Raw genomic sequence first — 21,603 nt, forward strand, 5'->3', positions numbered from 1 at the left:
TGTGTACAAGGTGCAGAGATACCTTAGAAACAAGGGTGCCAACAAGGCAGGAAATTCTGTGGCCCAGCTCATGATCTGTCCCTGTAAACAGCATGTACTACCTTATGCTTCTACCCCTAGACCAGCAACTGGGTGGTCCCTGCATAGCATTTCATTGCAAGGCATTTATGCCCCAGGCTTCACTTGATTTACATGCTTTACACAGCGGCATTGCCAAAAATACCATGGGACTTTGAAGGAAATCTATTCCTGAGAACAAAAGAGCAGACATTTTCAAGGGACAGAGAGTGGTAAACAGCAAAAGCAATCTTTAATGAGCTCTTCGGGAGTTCAGGAATACCTACACATACAAATACATATAACATAATGAAAGCATCATGCTCAAGTTCAAGATTTAGCATATTCACAAATCACACTTACCTCCTGAGTTCAGGAATCGTTTTCCACTCCGGACCACAGGATACTTGTCAGCTAGCCTTTTATCTGGCCAAATTAATCCATCTGCTGCAAACACTACTTTATGATTTGTTTCCTGAAATTTCTTTAGCAGTTCTTCAGGTCCTCCCGCAAAGATTACATCATAGCTGAAAATGAAGAAAAGATGTCCACTGTTTGGTTTGATTTTAATGATTCTGTGTTCAAAGCAACAAATGGTCTGATTATTCAAATTTTTAAAATCATACAGACGGCCATTTTTTTCTGAAAAGTGACTTACTAAATCCTGCTGTATCATATGTAAAAATCCTAAAATCTTCTGGGAAAATAAGTCCTCAATAAATACTATTTAACCAACAGTTTCCCCTTCTATTTCCATTTATTTTTCTGAGCCTTCTACACTTCTTCCTTCAGAATTTTTCTACCTGAGACTGATTTTCAAGTTTCATGTATTTTGAGTAATATATAAGTATGCATCTTTAAAAAAAGGTGTTTTATATTTAAAAGAAAAAACATACATATTTGTAGATGAAGGAGAACTTACTGATGACTTACTGGGAAACTTGAGATGATCTTGTTCCAAAACACATTGGCACAGACTTCTATCTGACATCTCCTTAGGCACATATATTTATTTCTCAAAATATATTATTTCTCAATACAAACTATCATTAAACTGTGCTACATCTTCACAATATTTAAATTTCTGCTTTAACTTTTTTGATGTGCTGAAGACTTCAGAAGACCCTAAACTTCATATCTACTTATAAAAGTCGCCTATTTTTTATGTATTCATCAGATTTAACTCCTGATTCTCAATCACAAAGACCAAAAGTTGGAAAGGGTGATATCTAAACCAAGCAGTTATCCATAAGAGGAGGTCAGCATTAGCCAAAAGCAGAATATGTGAAGTTTTGGCAAAGGTCATATAGTGATGGAGTATTGTGAGCCCAGCGGTTCCTTGCTGTAGAACAAAATCTAAATCAAATCCCTGAAAAACCACAAAATGAATGTAAATGATTAAATAATTTAGAGCATAAGGCTCCTTCGTTCATGCTTGAGATCAACATATAAAAGCATTAATGCACAAAACACTTCAAGGTTCATTTCACATGGCATGAAGTGAGGAAATATTGGGATCACACTGTAACAGACTAATCTCTGGCTGAAGAAACAAAATATCTGAATTTAATGGTAGTGTCTCAGCTGTTATGTTTATGGGGATATTTTTATTTCATGCATCTGCCTTGGGTACCTAAAATCTGCAGTCCTGAAATAAGGCAGAGGAAAGGTACAACTACCATCTCCGAAGGTCTCATCTTTATCGAGATTTTGTTCTTGCTAAGTATTTAAGCCAGGCTAGGAGATAGGACAGCAGTACCCCACAAGCAGTAAACAGAATTTTTTGCATTGCAATGTGTTACTCAGCAATAGTGCCAAGAAACCAACCCTTACTGCCTTCTGGTGCTTCTTTGTTACAGTTCCGAATTATTTAAAACGTCCTTTCTTCAAAGGGGATTTCATGCAATTGGACTAAGAAAATTGAACAACAGCTGGCTTACAAATGCAACGGATCTCCACCACAGAGCAAAGCATGAGCCCTGGAGAGGAAGTGTGTTATGTAGTCTATATAAAGCAAGTGGGGTTCTGCAAACCTTCACTGTTTTGTTTTTCTGTAACTTTGGCAGAAGAATGTATGAAGAAGAAGAAAAAAAAAAAGAAAAATGTATTGTACATTTTGGAGCTTCCCCAGTTTTGCAAAAACTGCTTGCTTCTGCCCAAAATATACAGAACAGTACTTTCCTCCCTTCCCATTCAGCTAGTGCAGTCTGATTCAAAGCCAGAACGGGCCTGAAGAACAAGCAAGAAACAGGAGACGAGTTGAAGACAGACAAAAACAGAGATTTGTCTGAGGCTTTAACTTAATAGCTTATGGCAGGCTGTGCTTCTCCTCTTTGATCAGGAGAGTGCTGCTGCTGCAATGATTTGCAGCTGCAGGAAGGAACCAAACACCCCTGGAACGTTGCTTCCCAATGAGTGTCACTCTGGAAAAGTAGCCAAAGCTGAGCAACACGCTGGGCTAGCCACAGGCTCTGCTTGGGAAAGGGATATGCTACTTAGTGCAGCACAGTTCATAATAAGAACACAGTAGAGCTCAGCTCAGAACAGCTAAACTGTATCAGAAATTATTGTAAACTTTACATACACAGGGATATTATGCGGGGGCATGAGTCTATCATGTATGAACATTTTCCACCAATTTTTGTGGCTCTGTTTCATCAAGAAGTAACCTGCAGGATTACCCTACACCCCTCCCCAAATGGGATCTCTACCAGCTTCCTGCTCCTCACTGCTAGTCCGCATCTGTGGCTTTACACAGTTCCATTTGTCTCTGACAAATGGAGAAATTCTTGAGCCAAGCTCAAACCTATCTATTTGCCTCACTTCCCTACTATGTCAGACACAGCACCAAATGCCTATCATAAGAAAGATCCATTTGAGGTCTACTCCACTGAGACCATCACAAAATGGGTTCCAGGACTATCTTTGACAATTATGCACATGAGTTGTGTTCCAGATTTGAATAGGACTTTAGAATTGGACAGAGAAGAATAAGTAGAGACACATCCAGAAAGAGGCAGATCATTTTGACAAGCTGGAAAAGCTCAGATACTCTTATTTATTCTTTGTAAATCCTTTTGATTAACTAGGAGGTGGAGAGGGTAAATAAAGTTTCCACAACTCCAGTCCCATTTCCTGAAGTTCCCAGACGGTTGATGTTCAGGATTGGAATCCACCCAGCCCTCCTCCTTTTTTGGCCACAAGTCACACCCTCTGTGCACCCAGCGCCTTGTCACAGCTGGGAAGTGATCCCAGAGTGCAGATCTTCAAGAACTGAACGTGCAACTTTGCATCTACAGCTTTATAACAATGAAGACCTGTTACTATTTGAGCTGCAAGTTAAAGAATTCCATGTACAAACAAGTGGGATTTGCAACTAGCAATGCAGGTCCCATATTTCTTATTATTTAAGTGGACTGTTAGGCCACACTCTTTGTTGTTTACAAAGTATTTCCACCAGAATCGCACCTTAATTGCATTTTCTGCATATCTCAAAACGGTTATCCCTCATTTCCTGGCAAATGTTTTTAAAAATGATCGAGACTTCAACAATCCTCTACAGCACAAGCAGATTGCTGTGGGAGTTCTGGGTGAACAGTCACAGCACCAACCATTTCAGCCCAGTCTGTGCTGGCCGTTAGCCAATTCAGTCTGAAACAGTCCAAAATAAACCAGCAGCTAGCTCTCACAAAAACAAACCTAATTTAAATTGTATTCCATCTGCACCTAGACACAAACTGACCACTGAAAAAGTTGAAACTATTTCCAGAATTGCGAATCACGTAAAAAAACACTGCTCAAAAAATAGCAAGAAGCTGCACAAACAGTTCATTGTAAATTATTTGCCTAGTTACAGTAAATAAACCAGGAGATTCCTTCCACCCCCCACCAAGATTAATATCCCAAATGCTTCACAGAGAATATAAAGAAAAACACCTGAAAAAGAAAGCAATTTCCTATAGACATGCTACATTTCTCAATGTTTAAATCAATAACAAGGATTCCTGGAAATGAAAAGGCTCATTATAATTAAAACATAATGCTAGAATCAGAAAGATTTTTTTTTTTTCCTACTTGGAGCCTGTCCCAAAAACTTTAAATCAACATTACTTGGGATTATAGCCTTCAAGAACCCGGGAGGCTTGAAATGGCAAGTTTTCATGGCAAGAAAGATTATGACATCTGCACTTGAACACACATAGTCCGCTGTACTCTCTCATCCATCCCTCCCCTTAGACAGCCCATCCTGGAGATAATAAACTATGTTGGAGAAATTTGAGCTATACCCAAATCTGATAACAAATTTAAGTATTTTACCATATAGAGAAAAATACTGAGGTATTGAGATAATAAGTTAGAAAACAGTAAGTCAATATAAGCAGTGAGCATTAAGTAAACAGATGATTTATCTGAGCCTCTAGTACAGATTAAAACAATTCCCCACATCACTCTCAAATACCTTTCAGGTCTTGCATGATCACTAGAACACCACGAGCATGTACATATTGATTTTTACATAGTTACTTTTTCTAGTTATTGAACAGAAAACTGCTAATCAAGTTAGTAAGAAAATAAACAAATGAAGAAGAATGTGTAGCTCCAAACTGTATGTAACTTTTAAAGTTACAGAGTGTAAAAATCCATTTCCCATATAAAGCTTGCTCAAAGTGCTGAAGGAAAATTCAGTAGCAGACATTCCAAGATGAGCTGGTAACAGAGTTTGAACCATGCACAAGCTCCAGGCCTGCCCTCATAGCCCTGCATCTTCCTTGTAGGATTCCTTCAGTGACCCTAGCATGGGTGTGAGAGGCCTTAGTGGCTGCCATGAGCTGGGCCCTTAGCTGCTCTCAGCATTCTCTTGTCACACACAGGAAGAGAAAAAGAAAAAAAAAAAAAAGTAAGTGTTCAAAACCCCTTGTGCTCCCCTGCTTTCCACAATAGAAAGAAGGCTATCTGGCCTCCAACAAGGATGCTCAGGCATAGCCATGCTGTGAGCAGTAATCTGGCACTCACAGCAGCCCTGTCTCCGTGCTTCCATCTGCAGACACAGCAGGCACTGGGGGGCTGTATGGCACAGTGCCTCACTTCAGCTCTCCAGCACGTACACGGAGTTCTCTCACTAAGTGCTTTCCTCAAGAGCCTGTTTTCCAGCTTTCTCCATGTCACTGTTATTTCATGGAAGGAGATCACACTCTGGTCTCTTTGGCCATATTATTTCTGGAGCTGCTTTTGCCAGTCCCCCAGCTCCCAGCCCTCAGCCACATCCCACGCTACCGCAGCAGAATGAGGGATGGATGCACGTTTGCCTGATTGCCTGAAAGTTTGTCAGCTCCAACAACATTTTTTCACCCCCTTGAGGCAGCAGAACTATGAGCAACTCTTACATCTGTAAATCCTTTTTAAAAAGCAGTGATTGCTCCAAGCAGAATCTACTATTTTTATGAATGAAAAAAATGGGAGCAAACATTCTCAAACAAACAGAGGGGCATGCAGCTTTCAGCACGTCACATCAGCTACTTCTGTGTGCACACCCAAGCTAAAATGTAATGACAACAAGCCAGGTTTGCTCACCATTCAACAAACATTATAATCAAGTCCTCTTGATCAGCATAGCCCTGTATGCCTTCTTTCAGCAGTCGGACTTTCTGCCCTCCACCAATGGAGTTTGCCAACTCACCACCTTTCCACTCTTCACCTTTTCCAAGTACCTGAAATAAGTAAAAAGTCTTTTTTTTTTTTTTGCTGGTACCAAAAAACAAGAGGCGTTTGAAAGCAGACCCTTATTGAAAACAGATGTTAAAGCAGAAGCAATGCATTAAAGCACAGCAAGCCAGCATTTCCAGCATCATAAGTTTTCCATGTCTGAAGCAGCATTCAGCACGATGACATCACTGCAAAAACATGAGACAAATTTCTTAACCAAATAAGAATCAAGCAATTGCCTGCTACCACTGTTTATTTAAACACATTTCCATCAGAAAAAGGAAAAAATGAATAATCATTTCAAAACTTGTATTAGAAGAACATTCTGAATAAGATGTTTAGAAGACAATTTCATCATTTTAGGAACAGGAAGTATCAAAGAGCTTGAGGGGTCAGGATATTACTAATACAAATTCCAAGCTCCAGTATTCCTGAAATACCCCCAGAACACTTTCATATAAATGAAAGATAGATTCCCCAATTTACAACTGGCTGCTAAAATCAGCTAAACAACATTTCTCTGTAGCCAAGTGCCAATTTTACCCTAATATTTTTGTGGGTTTTGAGCATTTGAAGGATAAAAGATTTTTGGAACTCCTAAAACCTGAAAGAACTGAATTGCACGCTGTTTCAGACAAATATGCAAAGCTAATAGGTGTATGCAGAGCCGGGGCTCCTCAAGTGCTTTAGAACAACATTAACTTTAGGAAAGGTTTTCTCAGGTTTTCAAGTTCAACAGCAAAAGTCAAACTTCAGAGACCAAATCATTTCTTAATTACAGTTCAGACACTGTGGTGAGTAAGCAAGCAGAAAAATGTCATAATATAATCCGAATTCCTGGATTTTTTCTTTTGCAGACAAAAATTGTGTGGAAAATTACAAGATAGTTAGGGCTTTTGCTTTTTCCCAAGGTCATGTAGAGGCCAACTTCAGTACGTGGAGATGGGGAACAAGACATAAGAGGCTAGGAAAATCAATAAAAATGTTTTGTACTCTCATAGTTACGGGGTCTTGGGAAACAGAAGGAAGCTTGCAGTTGTGACCCTCCCTCCTTCTCCACAGCAGGACTCCCACCTTGGTTAAGCAGGATGAGAACACTCACCACCTCCTGTGCTGCCAGTACAGCTTCCAGCAGCAGTTGTGCAGCTGCTCAAAACAAACAAGTTGCACTGCAAGGCCAGACTAGATGATAAATCATGACAGAATGACTGAGGGACCTGACCACTGTATCTACTAATCTCCTTTCACTCCCATGGGAAGGTTTCAACAGATTCAGTTATTACTGCAGTGTTTCTACCTTAAAGGTTGTGTAGTATGACTATCTGGCATGAGAACATACAGTACCTTCACTGTGTAGTTGAAGTGCTTTGCAGTTTGCATGAAGCGATGAAAGCCGTCGGTTTCTTTAGTTGCTACAGTAAAAACTAGGAGGTTATCTATGAGAGAAAAACAAGGAACATATATTAAGTTTTCAGGCCACAGTTACAACAAAAGCACACTGTATCAAGTGACTTCACAATTTGCCTACATCTGATTTCAAGAGACAAGGCAATTACACTGTCGTGTTATACACGAGACATCACCAGACAAGAAATTCTACAAAGATGCTGTATTTAAAATTATCTCCAGGAAGAGGAAGCAGAAAAGTATCTGCTCTGTAAACAGCTAGCTCAAGAGATAAAAACAAAGCTAGTATGACCTCTGGACAGGAAGGAATCTTTGAAACAAAAATAATTTATTACTACTCCATCTGAGCTAATCCTGTCACCTCTTGTCTCACGAGTGAGTGGTAGCAGAGCCCTTCACCCAGCAGCGAACAGTGGACACCAGAGTCCGGCAGGCTGCACTGACTGCTTTTAAGTCCTTGGACAGTGACAAAAGAGCATGGGTTTTTATTTTATTCAGAATCTGGTGTCGGCGAATTATACTAGTGCTAATTTTGCCTTCTTACTGAATGCAAACAAACGACCGTGCAACCAATTTCCTTTTTATATCCCAGTGCTTTTGACACAGTTCAAGCAGGGCCAAGAATTCCCACTAAACAGCTTGATATTTTCCTGATTATACTATTGAACAACATTCTGTACTATTTGCAATATGCTCCATAATCATGGTACACAATTTCAAAGCTATCGAAAACATAAGATACCTATCCAACATTGAGTACTTAATCAGATCTGCCTGGATCCCAGACCACATTGTAGTTCCTCCATTTGGTCTCAGTTCAAGCAATGGCTGCCCTCTAAACAGAGCCCAGGAGACCAATCCATGCAGAAAGTAAAATGAATCACCTCTAATCGCTCTACCAGACACAGCACCAGTTGTTGCCTCACTTTTCTATAAAACATCCTCTGTGTTTATCCTGCCCAGCACAGTAACGTTTGCTAGAGATGGCTGCTGTGAAAAAACATTCCTATTAACCCTTTGGTCTTTTCCACTAGTTCAAACTTTGAAGTCTATAGGCACAAAAGAGTTCATCCTGAGTGTACTCAAGTCTGTCACAGCCTGCCATTTTATTTTTGTTTGAAGCCCACAAAATTGACACACAAGGAAGCAGCCTGCTTCCCTTTTTCTTCATATAAGAAATGCACTTGCTAGAGATGATGATGTTTGACAGACAGGTATCAGTGTACTTCACTTAGCGATGAGCAGTCAAGCTAACAATAATAATTGTATTAACACAGACATAACTTGCAGAGCAACAACACCACAAAAAAACAAACAAACAAAAAAAAACACACTCTAATGAAATTCTTATGAAATCTGTCTAATACAACTGCAGCAGGAAATCTATGGAGATTGGTCTCAGGAGCCACTGATTTCTTCTTTTCCTCCCCCTCTCCCTGTGAAATGAGACAGATCAGGTATGAGTCACCAGCTTACTCCCACGAGCACTCCAGCCAGGTCAGCCAGTGATGTGGTAGTCCATTCTCAGCTGTAGCCATCAGAGTACCATGAAGAATAGCAAAGATAAGGAAATCATATACAGTGCTTTCTTACCAACCTCAGTTTTCCTTGATGTAGACACGGTTTCTCCAAGTCTTCAAACATGAGATTGTTTCTTAACCTCACTCTTAGCCAGTCAGACACCAAATTGATGTAAACCTAACACAAGGACAGCCCCGCATACCAGTACCTACTCAAAGGAAAACACTACCTTGTTTGTTATGAACAGGCCTTCTACAGCTGTTACTTGGTGCTGCCCAAGTTAATTATTGACTCTACCATACCACACTGATGCTCTTGCAGTGCAACATGCATCAAAGAAACTGGGAGTATTTGAAACTCTTCAATCAACTTGGTATGGACACCTAAACATTATGGAAAGACAGCTTTAAAAGGTATATTATTCCACATTTTTCCAGCTTGAGTGCTAGCAGCCTTTTGTGGTCAAGAGTCAGAAGAAAATCCCATGTGCACACCTAAAAAGAGTAGGAGGGCCATCCCAGAGAATTCCAGTGCAGTGCACTCACAGACACACTGACTCACAGATGGACGTAAGTTCAGCGATAATGGTATGATATGTTCTTCTAAAGGTTATGCAATTTAAAGTAATTCTACAGAAGTCACCACAGAATGGATGAAGAACATGACATCTTAGATTATGGCTAAAACAGCTGGAGACAGAGGGCAGGATTTTTTTCTATGGAACAGATTAAGGAAAGTCTGATCATACTAGACTGCACCACCAAGCCAAGTGAATCCATTGCTGACAGTTTCCTAGGAGAACAGTCAAGCACTGACTGTAACTGCAAAGTTTGGTTTGGGATAGACATTTTTCACACCTCCTGCTTCCTGAGGAATGCTCAAAGCAAGGATTTCAAAATCAGTACTTGACAACATGGTTTAAGTGATAAAATGTGAGCTACAACAGATTGATTTTATTTTCTCCCTCACAGTCACTAAGCGTAACAAAGACTGTCTTAAACAAATGTACAAATTCATTTTGGCAAAACAATCTACTATTCTTTATGGGATACTGTTACTCTTTTTTAATGAAACTCTCAATAATTCCACCTATACCTTGTTCACGCATTTCAAGATTCACTGCAAAATTCACACAAAAACAAAAGGAACCTGTATTGTGCTTATACCCAGTAAGTCTAAATAAGCTGCCTGAGTCAGTTTTGCAAATAGTCACAGAACAGACAGGAAGCTATTTTTATAAAGGTACTATTTACTTTGGAAATGCTTTCAGTATACTTGCCGATGGTCAGTTTTTTAGAGTTACAGATGAAGAGTCTTAAAAGGTGTTATTTCAGTGTCACGGGATTTTGTGTGCATCTGGTATTTAAACAGATTTTAAATGAAGAAGAACGCTGTAACTACAGAATTTAGAATCTCAGATTCTAAGTAGACTTTTCACAGAATATTTAGTCTTTGGAGTTTTGTTTATTTTGCTTTCTTGCTTGGTTGTGTGTGCACGTGTGAGTATGCATCTGCTTTAAATAAAAGAGCACACAGAGTATGATTTTATTCTGTTAACAGTGTGCCTGAAGAAAAGTACATTAAATGACAGTTACCTTGGCACATTATATAGGGGATTACCAACCTAATGAGGAAAGTAGCTTCTTTTTCATCTCACTAGCAAGATATTACAAAAACGTTAACATAATTCCTGCAGGCTCCTCTGACTTGATTTAAAAGTGATAACTTGCACCAGTTTTGCTGGCAGAAAAGATGTATGTTTCTTCCTGCGGAAGTGAGCAAAGAGGATGCTTCTGAGCTTTACTCCTTTTTAACTCTTTAACATCATTCACTTTTGAATCTATTCCTCATTCCCACTTAGGTACAATGAATGGGATCAGTGTTCTAACGGTTTCCGTCCAATAATACGTATCCAAAGCAACTTTCAAGAACTCACAATAAGGTAAGTGTGCAAGTAAAACACAGATTCTGGGGGATTGATTACATCCAAGCCTCCACTCCACTTTCACCATGTGCTTGGCTACACCTGTTTTAGATGCCATCACAGCCCATGCCACAGCAAGCAGTTCTGATGGCAGGAGCAGCACCTGACTTGCATGGCTGCAGTACAAAGCTGCCCCCAGTTTCTCAGACCCTGAGTTATGGCTGTGGCCAGGTGTTTGTTTTCCAGTGAGAGAGACAAAAAAATCCTTCGCTCAAACACCATGATGACTTCCGACTGAAGCAGTACAGTTCTCACTTTACTGTTGTTTAGGAGCAAACCCTGTCCTCCACACAGCAGCCTGCCCACAAGGAGCTCTGTGGTGTGGTCTAACATCCACACTTGAGCTACCCAGTTCCTTCAGACTGACTATCCCTCTCACAGCAGGGATGAAGGCACATTCAGTAGTGTTTTCCAGAAGTAACAGCATCCCCCAAATACAAACACAGATGAAACCACGAACGCAGCAGGCAGCCAGCACCCTGCCCATTCTCAAGCCTGGGCTGCGCAGCAGCACGCAGCCCACAGCCACCATGGCAGACACAGAGGATTGCTGCCTGGCACTCTCTGCCACAAGTGAAATCAGTCTGTGTGAAAAGGAAACGTAAACCCTACACAGAGGTTCAACAGGAAGGCATGGGAAAAAAAAAATTCGGAAGAGCTTCATGCCAGATATGAGGGTGCCGATGTTATTACAGTGCAATTATTCCAGACAGCTTTCAGATAGTTATGTTCACAAAGCAGCTGTTATGTTTTGAAAACAAGCCTGAGAGCACATGTTTGGCTACGGGAATTATACCCAGCGTCAGGCAGAACTCATTTTTATGTGCAAATTAGGAAACAGTTGAGTATTCAAGTTGTGAAAGACAACACTGCATAAAGAGCTAGTGCAACATATTAGCAAACTCTATGACTGTTTATCAAAACACTTCACTCAATCTTTTGTGCTGCCACCATCAGGGATATGCCTCATAAATACGTATTCCCAGAAATAAAAGCTGTAAACCAGTGCCTTTGTTTTCACCAATTTGTGTGGAGGTCTCAGCCAGCACTGCTATGGCAGGACTGCACTCAGTTGCAGTGACCTCTCTGCTCATACCTTGGCAGAGGAACACACAAAGAGCTGCAGTTGCTCCTTGTACACCCACATGGTTCTTATTTATCATGAATGAACACTGACAGAGATTACTACATAATTTCTACCAGGGGTTATGGGCACTAGTACAGTAGCTTTAAAGCAGCCAAAAATGAGGATATTGCTTGCAGCCATATGGGAGCTGACATTCTGCTCTTGGATTCAACTGCCGTGGACTTCTCTGGAATAGGAACGTGCAGTAAGATCAAAGGATATATGTGCATAATGCTGCATTATGCCATCAAAACCTTTGCCTATCTGTAAAATAGTAAACGATGACTGGTTTTTGATCCGTGTCCTAGTGCCTATAAAACACAGCCTTATTGCAAAATGATCCACTAAAGGCTTCCAGCAAACAAACGAACAAATTGCTATAGGCTACGGAAAAGGCTTGGGAACTGAAAACCTAATAGGATTTAGAAGTAAATAAACTATATGCATACATACAAAGTCAAAGAAAAGCTGAACTATTACAATCCTATCCCAGGTAGCCTTGGCAGTTATCTGTGTGTCCTTAATTTAAGGCATAGTCAGAGCATTTATGGGGAAGGCAGAAGGCATGTGAATGCATTCAAGCACAATAATGAAGCTATTGTGGTTGTGTCTGTTATGTCTTCCACACCTCCATAAATGTGGGAGATAAACAGTGGTCAGTTTTCCATAAAAATCAGACTGGATTTAGCTTGCCTTTACTCTATGTTGGAGCATGCTTCTCCATCACTGGAGAGATGCACTAAAATGCACCACAGCTGAAAAAGCATTTTCAGTCTGGATTCCTCCTCTGTCTCAGTTCAAATGCGTAGTAACAAGGAATGTTTAAAATTATGCTCAACTGAGAATTAGTTATCAAGAGTGACACTAAACAGCCTTAGCTAGCAACTTCAGACTTCTGACTAAACTTTGATTATGTATTCTTGCCACAGATTAGTTGGGGGGGGGGGGGGGGGGAGGGAGTTTGTTTGGTTTTAGATTACAGTTTCCTATCTGCCTGTTTTTCCCAAGGCAGACAACCTACTCCAACCTTTTGGCTTGTCTGGGCCACATACAGTGAAAAGGAATCGTCCTGGGCTGCATACAAAACATAATATACTTAAGGCATGTAAAAAAACAAATAAGTTTTTTTTTTTTTTTCATTAAAACATTTTTAAAAGAGCAACAAAAACATAAAACCACTAGAATATTTGACCTTGTTTTTGGGAAACCAATGCATCAGCTCAAGTTGATGGCAGAAGTTGCAGTTCACAAGACGTTTGTCAAAGATTTTTTGATGAAGTTTTGCTCTTTCTGCACTTCATCCTTGAAAACATTTGATCTCAAGTGTGCATGCTGCCAAAAAGTGATGATATTATTCTATGGTATAGAATTCTGGTAAAGAGACATGATCAAATGCTTGAGTTGAATATCTGATGGCAACTCTATACATTCCACTTGGAAATTTACAGGTAACATATTTATGTCAACTGAAAATGGAATTGCAAATTGCCGTCTCCAGCCATGCGCACAGCACAGGAGCTTGACGTTCCCAGCTCCTAACAGGTATGTCCCAGCATGTTACCAGCCCTGTTTGGGAAATACATCACTTTAATATCGTTGCCCTGATAAACATGATACCACAGGCCTGAGTTCGAAAAAAGGAATCACAGTGCAGATCAACCAGCATGCAGTGAAGGTATGATCCACAACTGGAATTCTAGACCTAAATTCTTCCCATACCTCATGATAAAATGTTAAATTTTGGAAGAATTAAATGGTATTTAGTAGCAGACTACAACTGTACAACTAACCTCTTGTGATGGCTCTGACAGATGAGTTATATTTTTGGAAGATACACTGGAAAAAGTAAAATACTTTACAGTGTATTCTAAACAAGATAAAAACATGGGAATTCAAACAATACAGACTTTTAAAAATATCATTTATAGGCTATTTTCTGGTTTTGCACCCAAAAAAGCTAAACACAGTGAGTTATCAATTAATTCCTGAACTCTGAAAGAGCTTTTAAAGCTTGTGCTATTTTCTTTAAGCCCACAACAGAAAAGTAAAAACTGAAATGGATCCTTGGCCTGTGCAAAACTGTACACCATTGCTGCTTCAATATAATTATAGTCATGATAACCAATTCTCTTCCCACGCAGTTTTGATGACTTCACTAAAACTGATTATTCCTTATGCTCCTGAGACGTGTTGAAGCTCTGTAGATAGGAGGTCACTGGTGGTGCCAACAGCCATGCCCTTTTGATGTTGATACGTCGCTCACACAATGCCCTAAAAGCTCAAAGAACTGTTAAGTCATCTACAAAATCTGAATACCAAAGAGTACTTCCACAGTTCAGATTTCTAGAACAAGATGAGTTTCTACTTATTGCACAGTAAGACTGCATTCGACTTCTTGAAAAGAATATTCTTATTTCTTTTTTCCTCCAGAGTCATAGCCTAGACTTAGAGTCTTAAATCAAACAAACATTTAAAAACCCACACACTTTAAAAAGATGACAAATGGAAACAGCAGAAACCCATTATATGCAATATAACTATGATTATAAGTTATACCTACATACATATACTTGGTTAATGTAATCCAGCAGCAAACAAACAAGATCTTAAGTACACAATACATATGTTTAAAGTTTGTGTTTTTCACATCTACCCAGTGTCAGTTTATAGGATGTACTTATGGTCAAAGAAAGCAGTAGGCCAACAGAACAGTTTCTGGACAAAAAAAGCTGCTGGCATAAGGAGGCAAAAGATAGAGCTATATGACAACTGTTTATTTTCCCTTAGGATTCTGAACAAACGTACTGAGTTAGCAAGCACAGTATTTCCCCTTGAGAAAGAGTTATTGAATCATGCTCCAGGAGGGAAAGAGATGATTAGTGCAGAGAGAACACTATTTCTTATTTGGAAGTTCTGTTGTTGCTTTTGGTTTTTGTTTTGTTAGTTTTTAAATCTGATCTATATAATATAGAGTTGACTTCTGTTCCACACAGAACGCTTTCCTGCATGCCACCACTCATCCCACAGCTTACAGCTACCCAAAGGTGCAGGCTCATATCAAAGTCTCTTTAGCTACAGCCACAAGTACCTTGTAAGTCTGTATCCTCCCATACTTAAATAAAAGTTGCTGTGGATGAGATGTGTCTGAAAAACCTCAAGAATGACAGGAAAGTGAAAAAAATTATAACAAAAGATGAGATTAGAATTAACAGATAGCAAGTACAGTCATGGGTTGCCAAACATGGGCTGCATGCTATTCACTTATGCCTTTTGTGAAAGGGATTTCTAAGAGTCAATGCTTCAAATTAAACTTGAGTGCCAGATTTAGAAGAAGCAGATCTTTCTGCACAGACTTCTCTGAAAGTTAGTTTTCCTGTTCTAAAATCCTCTTGTTAATCACTGCATTTCTGCACTTGCATATCTTACTACAAAACATAAAGTGCAGAACAAATATTTATGTCAGTTGCAAAACAGTGCCAGATTCTACTCTGCTGTCAGATTTGTAATTACACTTTAAACCAAATTGACTAAATTAAAGCAGATATAATTCTGCCTTTGTAATAGTACAAGCATAGCCATTGTAGAACTTGTGTCACAGGGTTATTTGTAAATGTTCCTAAAAATCACAGAGCAACAGATCTCAGTAACAGAACTCCGACACCATCCTGGCCACGGTACAGAACTAGAAAGGGCAGGAAGTTTTCAGCAGTTCTCCCAGGAAAGAAATACAGAAGGTGTAATTTCTCAGTTTACTTTCGAGCAGCTGATACTGTTGCAACTTCCTCAGCAACAATAATCATTGCCTGTGTAAATCTTCCAGTTCTCTTGTTTTCAAAGAAACAAAGAACCTGCAGAAGTGCATTAAAATAAGCAGAACTTAACTCTGAGTTTTCTTGTAATATAGAAAATATACTAGATTAGTGTTTGCTAACACAAAGCTCCTGAACAGGGTATTGAATTTTACCACTCCTTTTCTCCCTACTAAATGAATGCAGATTGATTTTCTCTACAACTTCAGGAAAGATTTAACATTCAGGAGTCCAATTATTGTTAAATATCATCCATAATTCAAAACCATTTATAAAGAGGCAAAAAGTGCTGAACAGTGCATTTCAGAGTCTGAAGGATGGTACACAAATACTAAAGATTCTTCATATAAGTAAATTCTCTCCCTTTCTTTTGCAGTCTCAAAGGATGTGAACAGCCATTTTACTGCTCATACATCCTGACTCCATCAAGAAACTTGCTGTGCTGCAGCTTGCTGCTTGTCTTATACCAATCAGTTCTGATCTAACCTCTATATAGCATGTGAAACATCTACACGGAAACAATCAATTGTTGAATATAGCCAGTTCTAATAATAATGAAATACCACTCATAGACCACCTCTTTTATACATGTACACGTTTCCAGATAAAGGCCAGCAGTTATTCACAATATTAATTCGTTACCATTTTTAGAAACTGTTTGCAAGTCGGTTGGCTCAGACCTTTTTTTTTTTTTTTTTTTTTTAAAGTATTTATTTTTAATTTCACAGTACCACAGACAGTCAACACAGGCTCATTAGGGCCTGTGTGTGCACTCATCAATCACCGCAGTGCTGGCTGTGCTCAGGCTCGTGCTCCTTCCAATGCAAGATTTCCTGAGCAAAACCAGGCACTAGTGGCAGCACTCAAGTTTTTTCTCCCCATTATCTGCAGTAGGCTTGGGTGAGACTCTGTTTATTGAATTGGTTACTCCATAGTAAAGCACAGATAAGAGGTACTCCTTAGTCCCCAGACATGAATGTTTATACATAACATCACTGTAATGCATGAAGCAAACTCTCCAGGGAGAGCTGCCCAGATCCTGGTGAGTGGGAGAGGGTCCGGTTACAGCCATTTATTAGCACACAGATGGCAGCTCAGCTTCAGAAGTCTCCAAAGCAGTGGGGACGGGGCCATGGCAGTAGCTCGGCCATGGGTGCTTGCAACCATTAAATGGCTCAGCCATACACTGCCACAGGGCTGTAGGCTGTGACCAGGACAGCTAACCCCAGCTATCCGAGCAAGAAAGTTTACTCAGCTTCTGCCTTTTAGTAGCCTTGCCCTTGCTGTCCCTCATAAATGAGTGTCTAGAGAAGAACATGCTTCTGTTTAAGCTGTTATTCAGCATATCCAGCTGTTTAAACAGGCAGTGACATACTGCACCAGGCATCATTAAATCCTGCTTTCAGACAACTAATCAAGCCATCAGTGAAACTTCGCAATTAAGATTTGTAATAAAGATTTCTCCAAGAAAACTTTGTTTAACAAAGGAGAAGCTAAACTGGAGCTGTCTGAAGGAGACATAACTGTCCCCACGTTGTCAGCAGGGGCCACCACCCCACAGCTCTGCATACCACCCTGCTTCCAGGCACTGGTTGTGCAACACATAGCCCCAGATCTCCACAGCCCAGCTTCGACTGTTCCAGTAACTGGACAGAAATGCAGGCCAACAAACCTCAGGAAGAGAAAAACCACACTTGTCCAAGAGCCCTTTTCTGCATGAAGGGCAGACTGCAGCTCCACACTAGGCAAGAAGGGCAGTGTCTGCTCCAAACAAACCTGTCCTTCAGCCCATGGAGCAGCACTAAAAACCCATCCTGCTTCTGACACAAAACCTAAAGACGTGTAAGTTATGACGTATATTTCAGAGTGCTTTTAACAAAGAACAGCTGGGCTAGCAACTTCAGTTATTAGGTTAACGGACCTGGTTGTAATCTCATGCTAATGATGTGTGTATAGCTGTTTCACAGTGATATAAAACATAATTAGTAAGCTGCTTATGCAGATAGTACAAATGAAATTTGTTGGTTTTTTTTTTTTTTAACCTTTAGTTTTCTAGTTAGCATGGATTTTTAATACAAGAATAGGGTTACTTGCAGTTATATTTTAAGAATTAGTACTACCATCAAAAAGACATTTATTTTCTATATCCCAATTATTTTCTATATCCCAAGTGTCTTTTTCCAAAAAAAAAAAATCAACAGTGGACCAACAGAATTGCAACTTGTGCTGGGAAGAACACTAGAATACTTTTCAAAGGACAGCCTGTAAGAGCTGGTGGGACAACCACTACAAGATAGGGGCTTTCTTCAGAGTTGCCCTATAAATTCGGATGTTTTAAGTTAAAAAAAAGATTCTACTATTTAACTTTGAATTATTAAGGAAACAAATATGTAATTAAATTTGTTCTCCATTACGAACACATTTATGCATTTCAAAGAAATTACAAAGTAATCCACAGCATCTTTAAACCATACTTGAGTAGAAACAGACTGAAATGATTGAATATGCTAACTGCGTAATTTGCCAATAATAGCTAATGATCAGTGGGTACATAAGTGTCTGCAGTCACATTTGCAAACATTTCATCAAAATATTAATTAAAATACATCCATATACTCAGACACTAAAAATATGAAAAAGATGTTACTCTCATGATCATCAAAACAAAGATATATCCTGTTTCTTTAACGGACTGCTTATTCTTCCCCAGCTACTGCAAATTTTAATAGAAATTCCAGCTGCTTGAAATAATTTGGGGGTGAACCAGAGATTTGACATATTTAGTCTGTTCATGCACAATATAAACCTTACTTCGAAAAGTTAATTAATCGTAAGGAAATACTTCAGAAGTAGTTCTGTTAAAGAACCAGAAGTCTGAACAACACAGCAATGTCAGACTGTGCTCGCAAGCACGTATTCCTCAAAGATTGTCATTTATCCTATAGAGCTACGACATTCCTACACATACAGACAAATTCCTGTCAAGTTGTGCTTTCTGCTGAAAGGAACTACGCTCTGTGTATAAGTTAAGAAGGAACAGAGATTCTTCACTTTCAAAGTTGCTCTCCTTGCAACTGGTCCCTCAAGAACTATAAAAACAGATGTTATGAATGAAAACAAAAATGCCCTTATTGTGATCCTACCTACCATCTGTGCCAAGGGAATTCACTGGAGCAGAGCGTCAACTAATTTAAATTTTAAACAGATTAGTGGCTTTACACAAATGGAACGATGTTCCTTTTGATCATGCAATGTAATAATGGTAATTCAACAGACAAAACATTTCCCTGTGAAGAGGGAGTCAATTTTCCTTAAGTAAGCAGTAATGATGGAGAAAAAAAAAAAAAAGCCAGGAATCTGGACATAAACCATGACTCTCCAGAATATGCAATCAGTGCAAAGAAACCTTTCAGAAATAATGTTAGTTTCTTGACAGGAATACGTTCCATGCAAAACCATCCTGACTCAAACAGCAATTTAGAGTATCAAATACAGATAAGAATTGTCACAGCTGTTTTAATTAGAAATGCATTTTTCTGGTCAAATTTCCTATGACCTTAGCCAAACACAATGCCTATCACAGACAAAAGCAAAGTCACATCCACTACTGTGACTTACCTTCATCATTTGAGGAAAGAAAAAACCTGGCCAAAAAGCTCCAACTTTTTTCCCTCTGCATTGTACAGCCTCTCAATTTCAGGAGACCAGTCTGAGTTCTTCATCACATCATTTCCAAGGGGAAAACAGGCTGAGCCTTCCAGTTCTTTCAGAAAGTACACCAGGTCAATTACATGATCCCTTGCTCCTTTACTGCACTGCCTCAGTGAAAGGCTTACAGTCACTGCCATCACAGCATCCATTTTGACTGAGCCTAAAAAAGTCAACAGCATTCACAACAGCACCTAGTGTACCTCCAAGCAGGCCCTCACGCAGCCACATCCAATACTCATCACTGCTTGCGTGCTCGTGGCCAGCAAGGAAGGCTCCCTGAGGCGGAGCATAGCCGGCAGCTTGGCCACGGGTATTGCTGCAGCTCCAGGACACATCCTGGCCACGTCGGCTCTGGAAGCTACCTCCATTCCCTGTGACAATGACCCCCGCCCACTCTTCATGTTTTGGGTGTAGTAGGACGGCAGCAATGCAGCAGGCCTGCTCAATGCTGTTACAACGCATGGTGGCTACGTGGCCACACAGCCAAGCAGCCAAGTCCACAGCCACTGAGGAACAGACTCTGAGAAAGCAGGGTAGTTTCCTGTGCAGAGAGCTGATTGAAAAACCATTCTCATGGGCACACCCAAAATAACGACAAATATCTTTTCCTGCACTGTGTTACATGATAAGCAGCAGGTACTCGGTAACTGCAGCACAGCAGGAATACATTAATGATGTTGTTCTAACACCAAAACTTTCGCATCTTTATTCCACAGAAGTCTGAGCCCACGCACGTGTATGGATTTCTACAAGGGAGGGCACCCTATGCTCTATCCCTCACCAAGCAATACAGCAAAGACTGCAGGATAACATCTAGGGTTAAAACTGGTACAGAATCAAGTAACACGGCAGGCAGCACTAGGGTCAAGAAGCTACCCAAAGAGCAGCCTGCACTCAGCAGTTTGCTACAGTCCAATACAGACTACTGTCGTTTAAATTAAGGGGAATAGGATTTTCTTGTTTGATCATTCATATAGAATAGAACAGTGTTGCAATTCGGATAGCATCACTTTTATCATTTATCTAGATATACCAGTCTATTTCTGGTTTGCTATAATGCACAGTGCTTTGTGTACCACTGATCTATGCACTCTGTACTTCTCAAGCCTTTGAGCAGCAACAGGGTTTAAAACCAAGAGTCATTACTAGGCCAGTCGTTACTTGATATCAGCACAAGATCTCACACCTAGATCAAGTAGCTTAAAAAATATATTGTTTGCACAGATATTTTAGAGGGGAAAAAATGCAGTTGATTGCAGTAACCAACTGCCACGGGAGCATCCTCACAGCCCCTCTGCCAGAGACACAGGAGCTCTGTGTTTTGCCCAAAACACAACCCAAGAAGACGCAGCCCCACAGCCATGGGACAGTGATGCTCACACCGCCCAGAGCACAAGCAACAGCCACACACAGCCTGCAGGGAACTCTGCAGGGTGACCGAAAGCAGCAAAAGGAGAAAACTGGGAGAGACCAGTACGGCAAGCAGCCTGGTGTTCATCAATGCCAACTTGTCTTACACTGGTTATCAGCTAAGGCAGCAACTTCCAAACTCAGAAGTTGCTGGAATAAACTTGTCTCTCAGAAAAACGAGCTGCCTTCAGTGCACCAAAGCGAAAATCAAGCTAGGTAATAAAAATAACTTTATTACACACTTGAGTAAACAAGCCAGGAAATAAAACTACTTTGATTTCATGTGGTAATAGTTCAGCAGGATGGAATACCTTTCTATTTCCAGAACAGAAATCAGAAATACAGATGCTAAAGCAGTACTGGATAAGAAATCGGTTCTGGCGTATAGCTTGACGCACATGTTTGGACACCTCTCTGAGGGAATTTCCTGCGTGCATTCTTTTATTTTACATGCTGAAGATACAATTGCATTCTACCTACTCACAGACGTGACTACAGAAAACAAGGAACAGAAATCTGGCGGCCTCCGAGGGCCAGCAAAAGTCACGACAGCCTCCAGCTCACTTTTCTCACGAAGTGGGAAACTTCACCCCGAGCTGACAAAGTTCAGGCAAGGAGCGAATGACACCGTGCTTTTCCCTGCCACGGAAAACCCCCCTGCCCATCAGCACTTTGTCACGGGAGCAGGGAAGAGAAAGGGAGGGGGGGAGGGAAGGGAGAAAGAGGCGCTCCCTTTCCACTGGGGAATCTATTTTTACTTTTTTCCGAAGTTGAATCCTGCGTCTACCGCCGCATGACTCACTCCGGCGATTTAAAACGCTTTCAGCTCCTCCGGGCGACAACCTGGGGAACACCGGGGGCCGCACCCCTCCCCG

At 40.3% G+C, this 21,603-nt stretch overlaps 1 protein-coding gene across 2 annotated transcripts in view; it reads right to left on the bottom strand.

Moving 5' to 3' along the window:
• PLOD2 (procollagen-lysine,2-oxoglutarate 5-dioxygenase 2) overlaps positions 1-21,603 on the bottom strand; it is a 48,448-nt gene that overhangs the window by 26,313 nt on the left and 532 nt on the right. For both annotated transcript variants that reach the window (XM_031596278.2, XM_031596279.2), the window contains exons 2-4: positions 7,105-7,196; positions 5,629-5,765; positions 421-584 (exon numbers count right to left, since the gene is read on the bottom strand). In XM_031596278.2, coding sequence (XP_031452138.2) covers positions 421-584; positions 5,629-5,765; positions 7,105-7,196 — 393 coding nt within the window. The remainder of the gene's footprint in view (positions 1-420; positions 585-5,628; positions 5,766-7,104; positions 7,197-21,603) is intronic.

This window comes from Phasianus colchicus, chromosome 10 (genome assembly GCF_987193195.1).
Source record: "Phasianus colchicus chromosome 10, bPhaCol1.hap1.1, whole genome shotgun sequence".
NCBI classification, from domain to species: Eukaryota; Metazoa; Chordata; class Aves; order Galliformes; family Phasianidae; genus Phasianus; species Phasianus colchicus.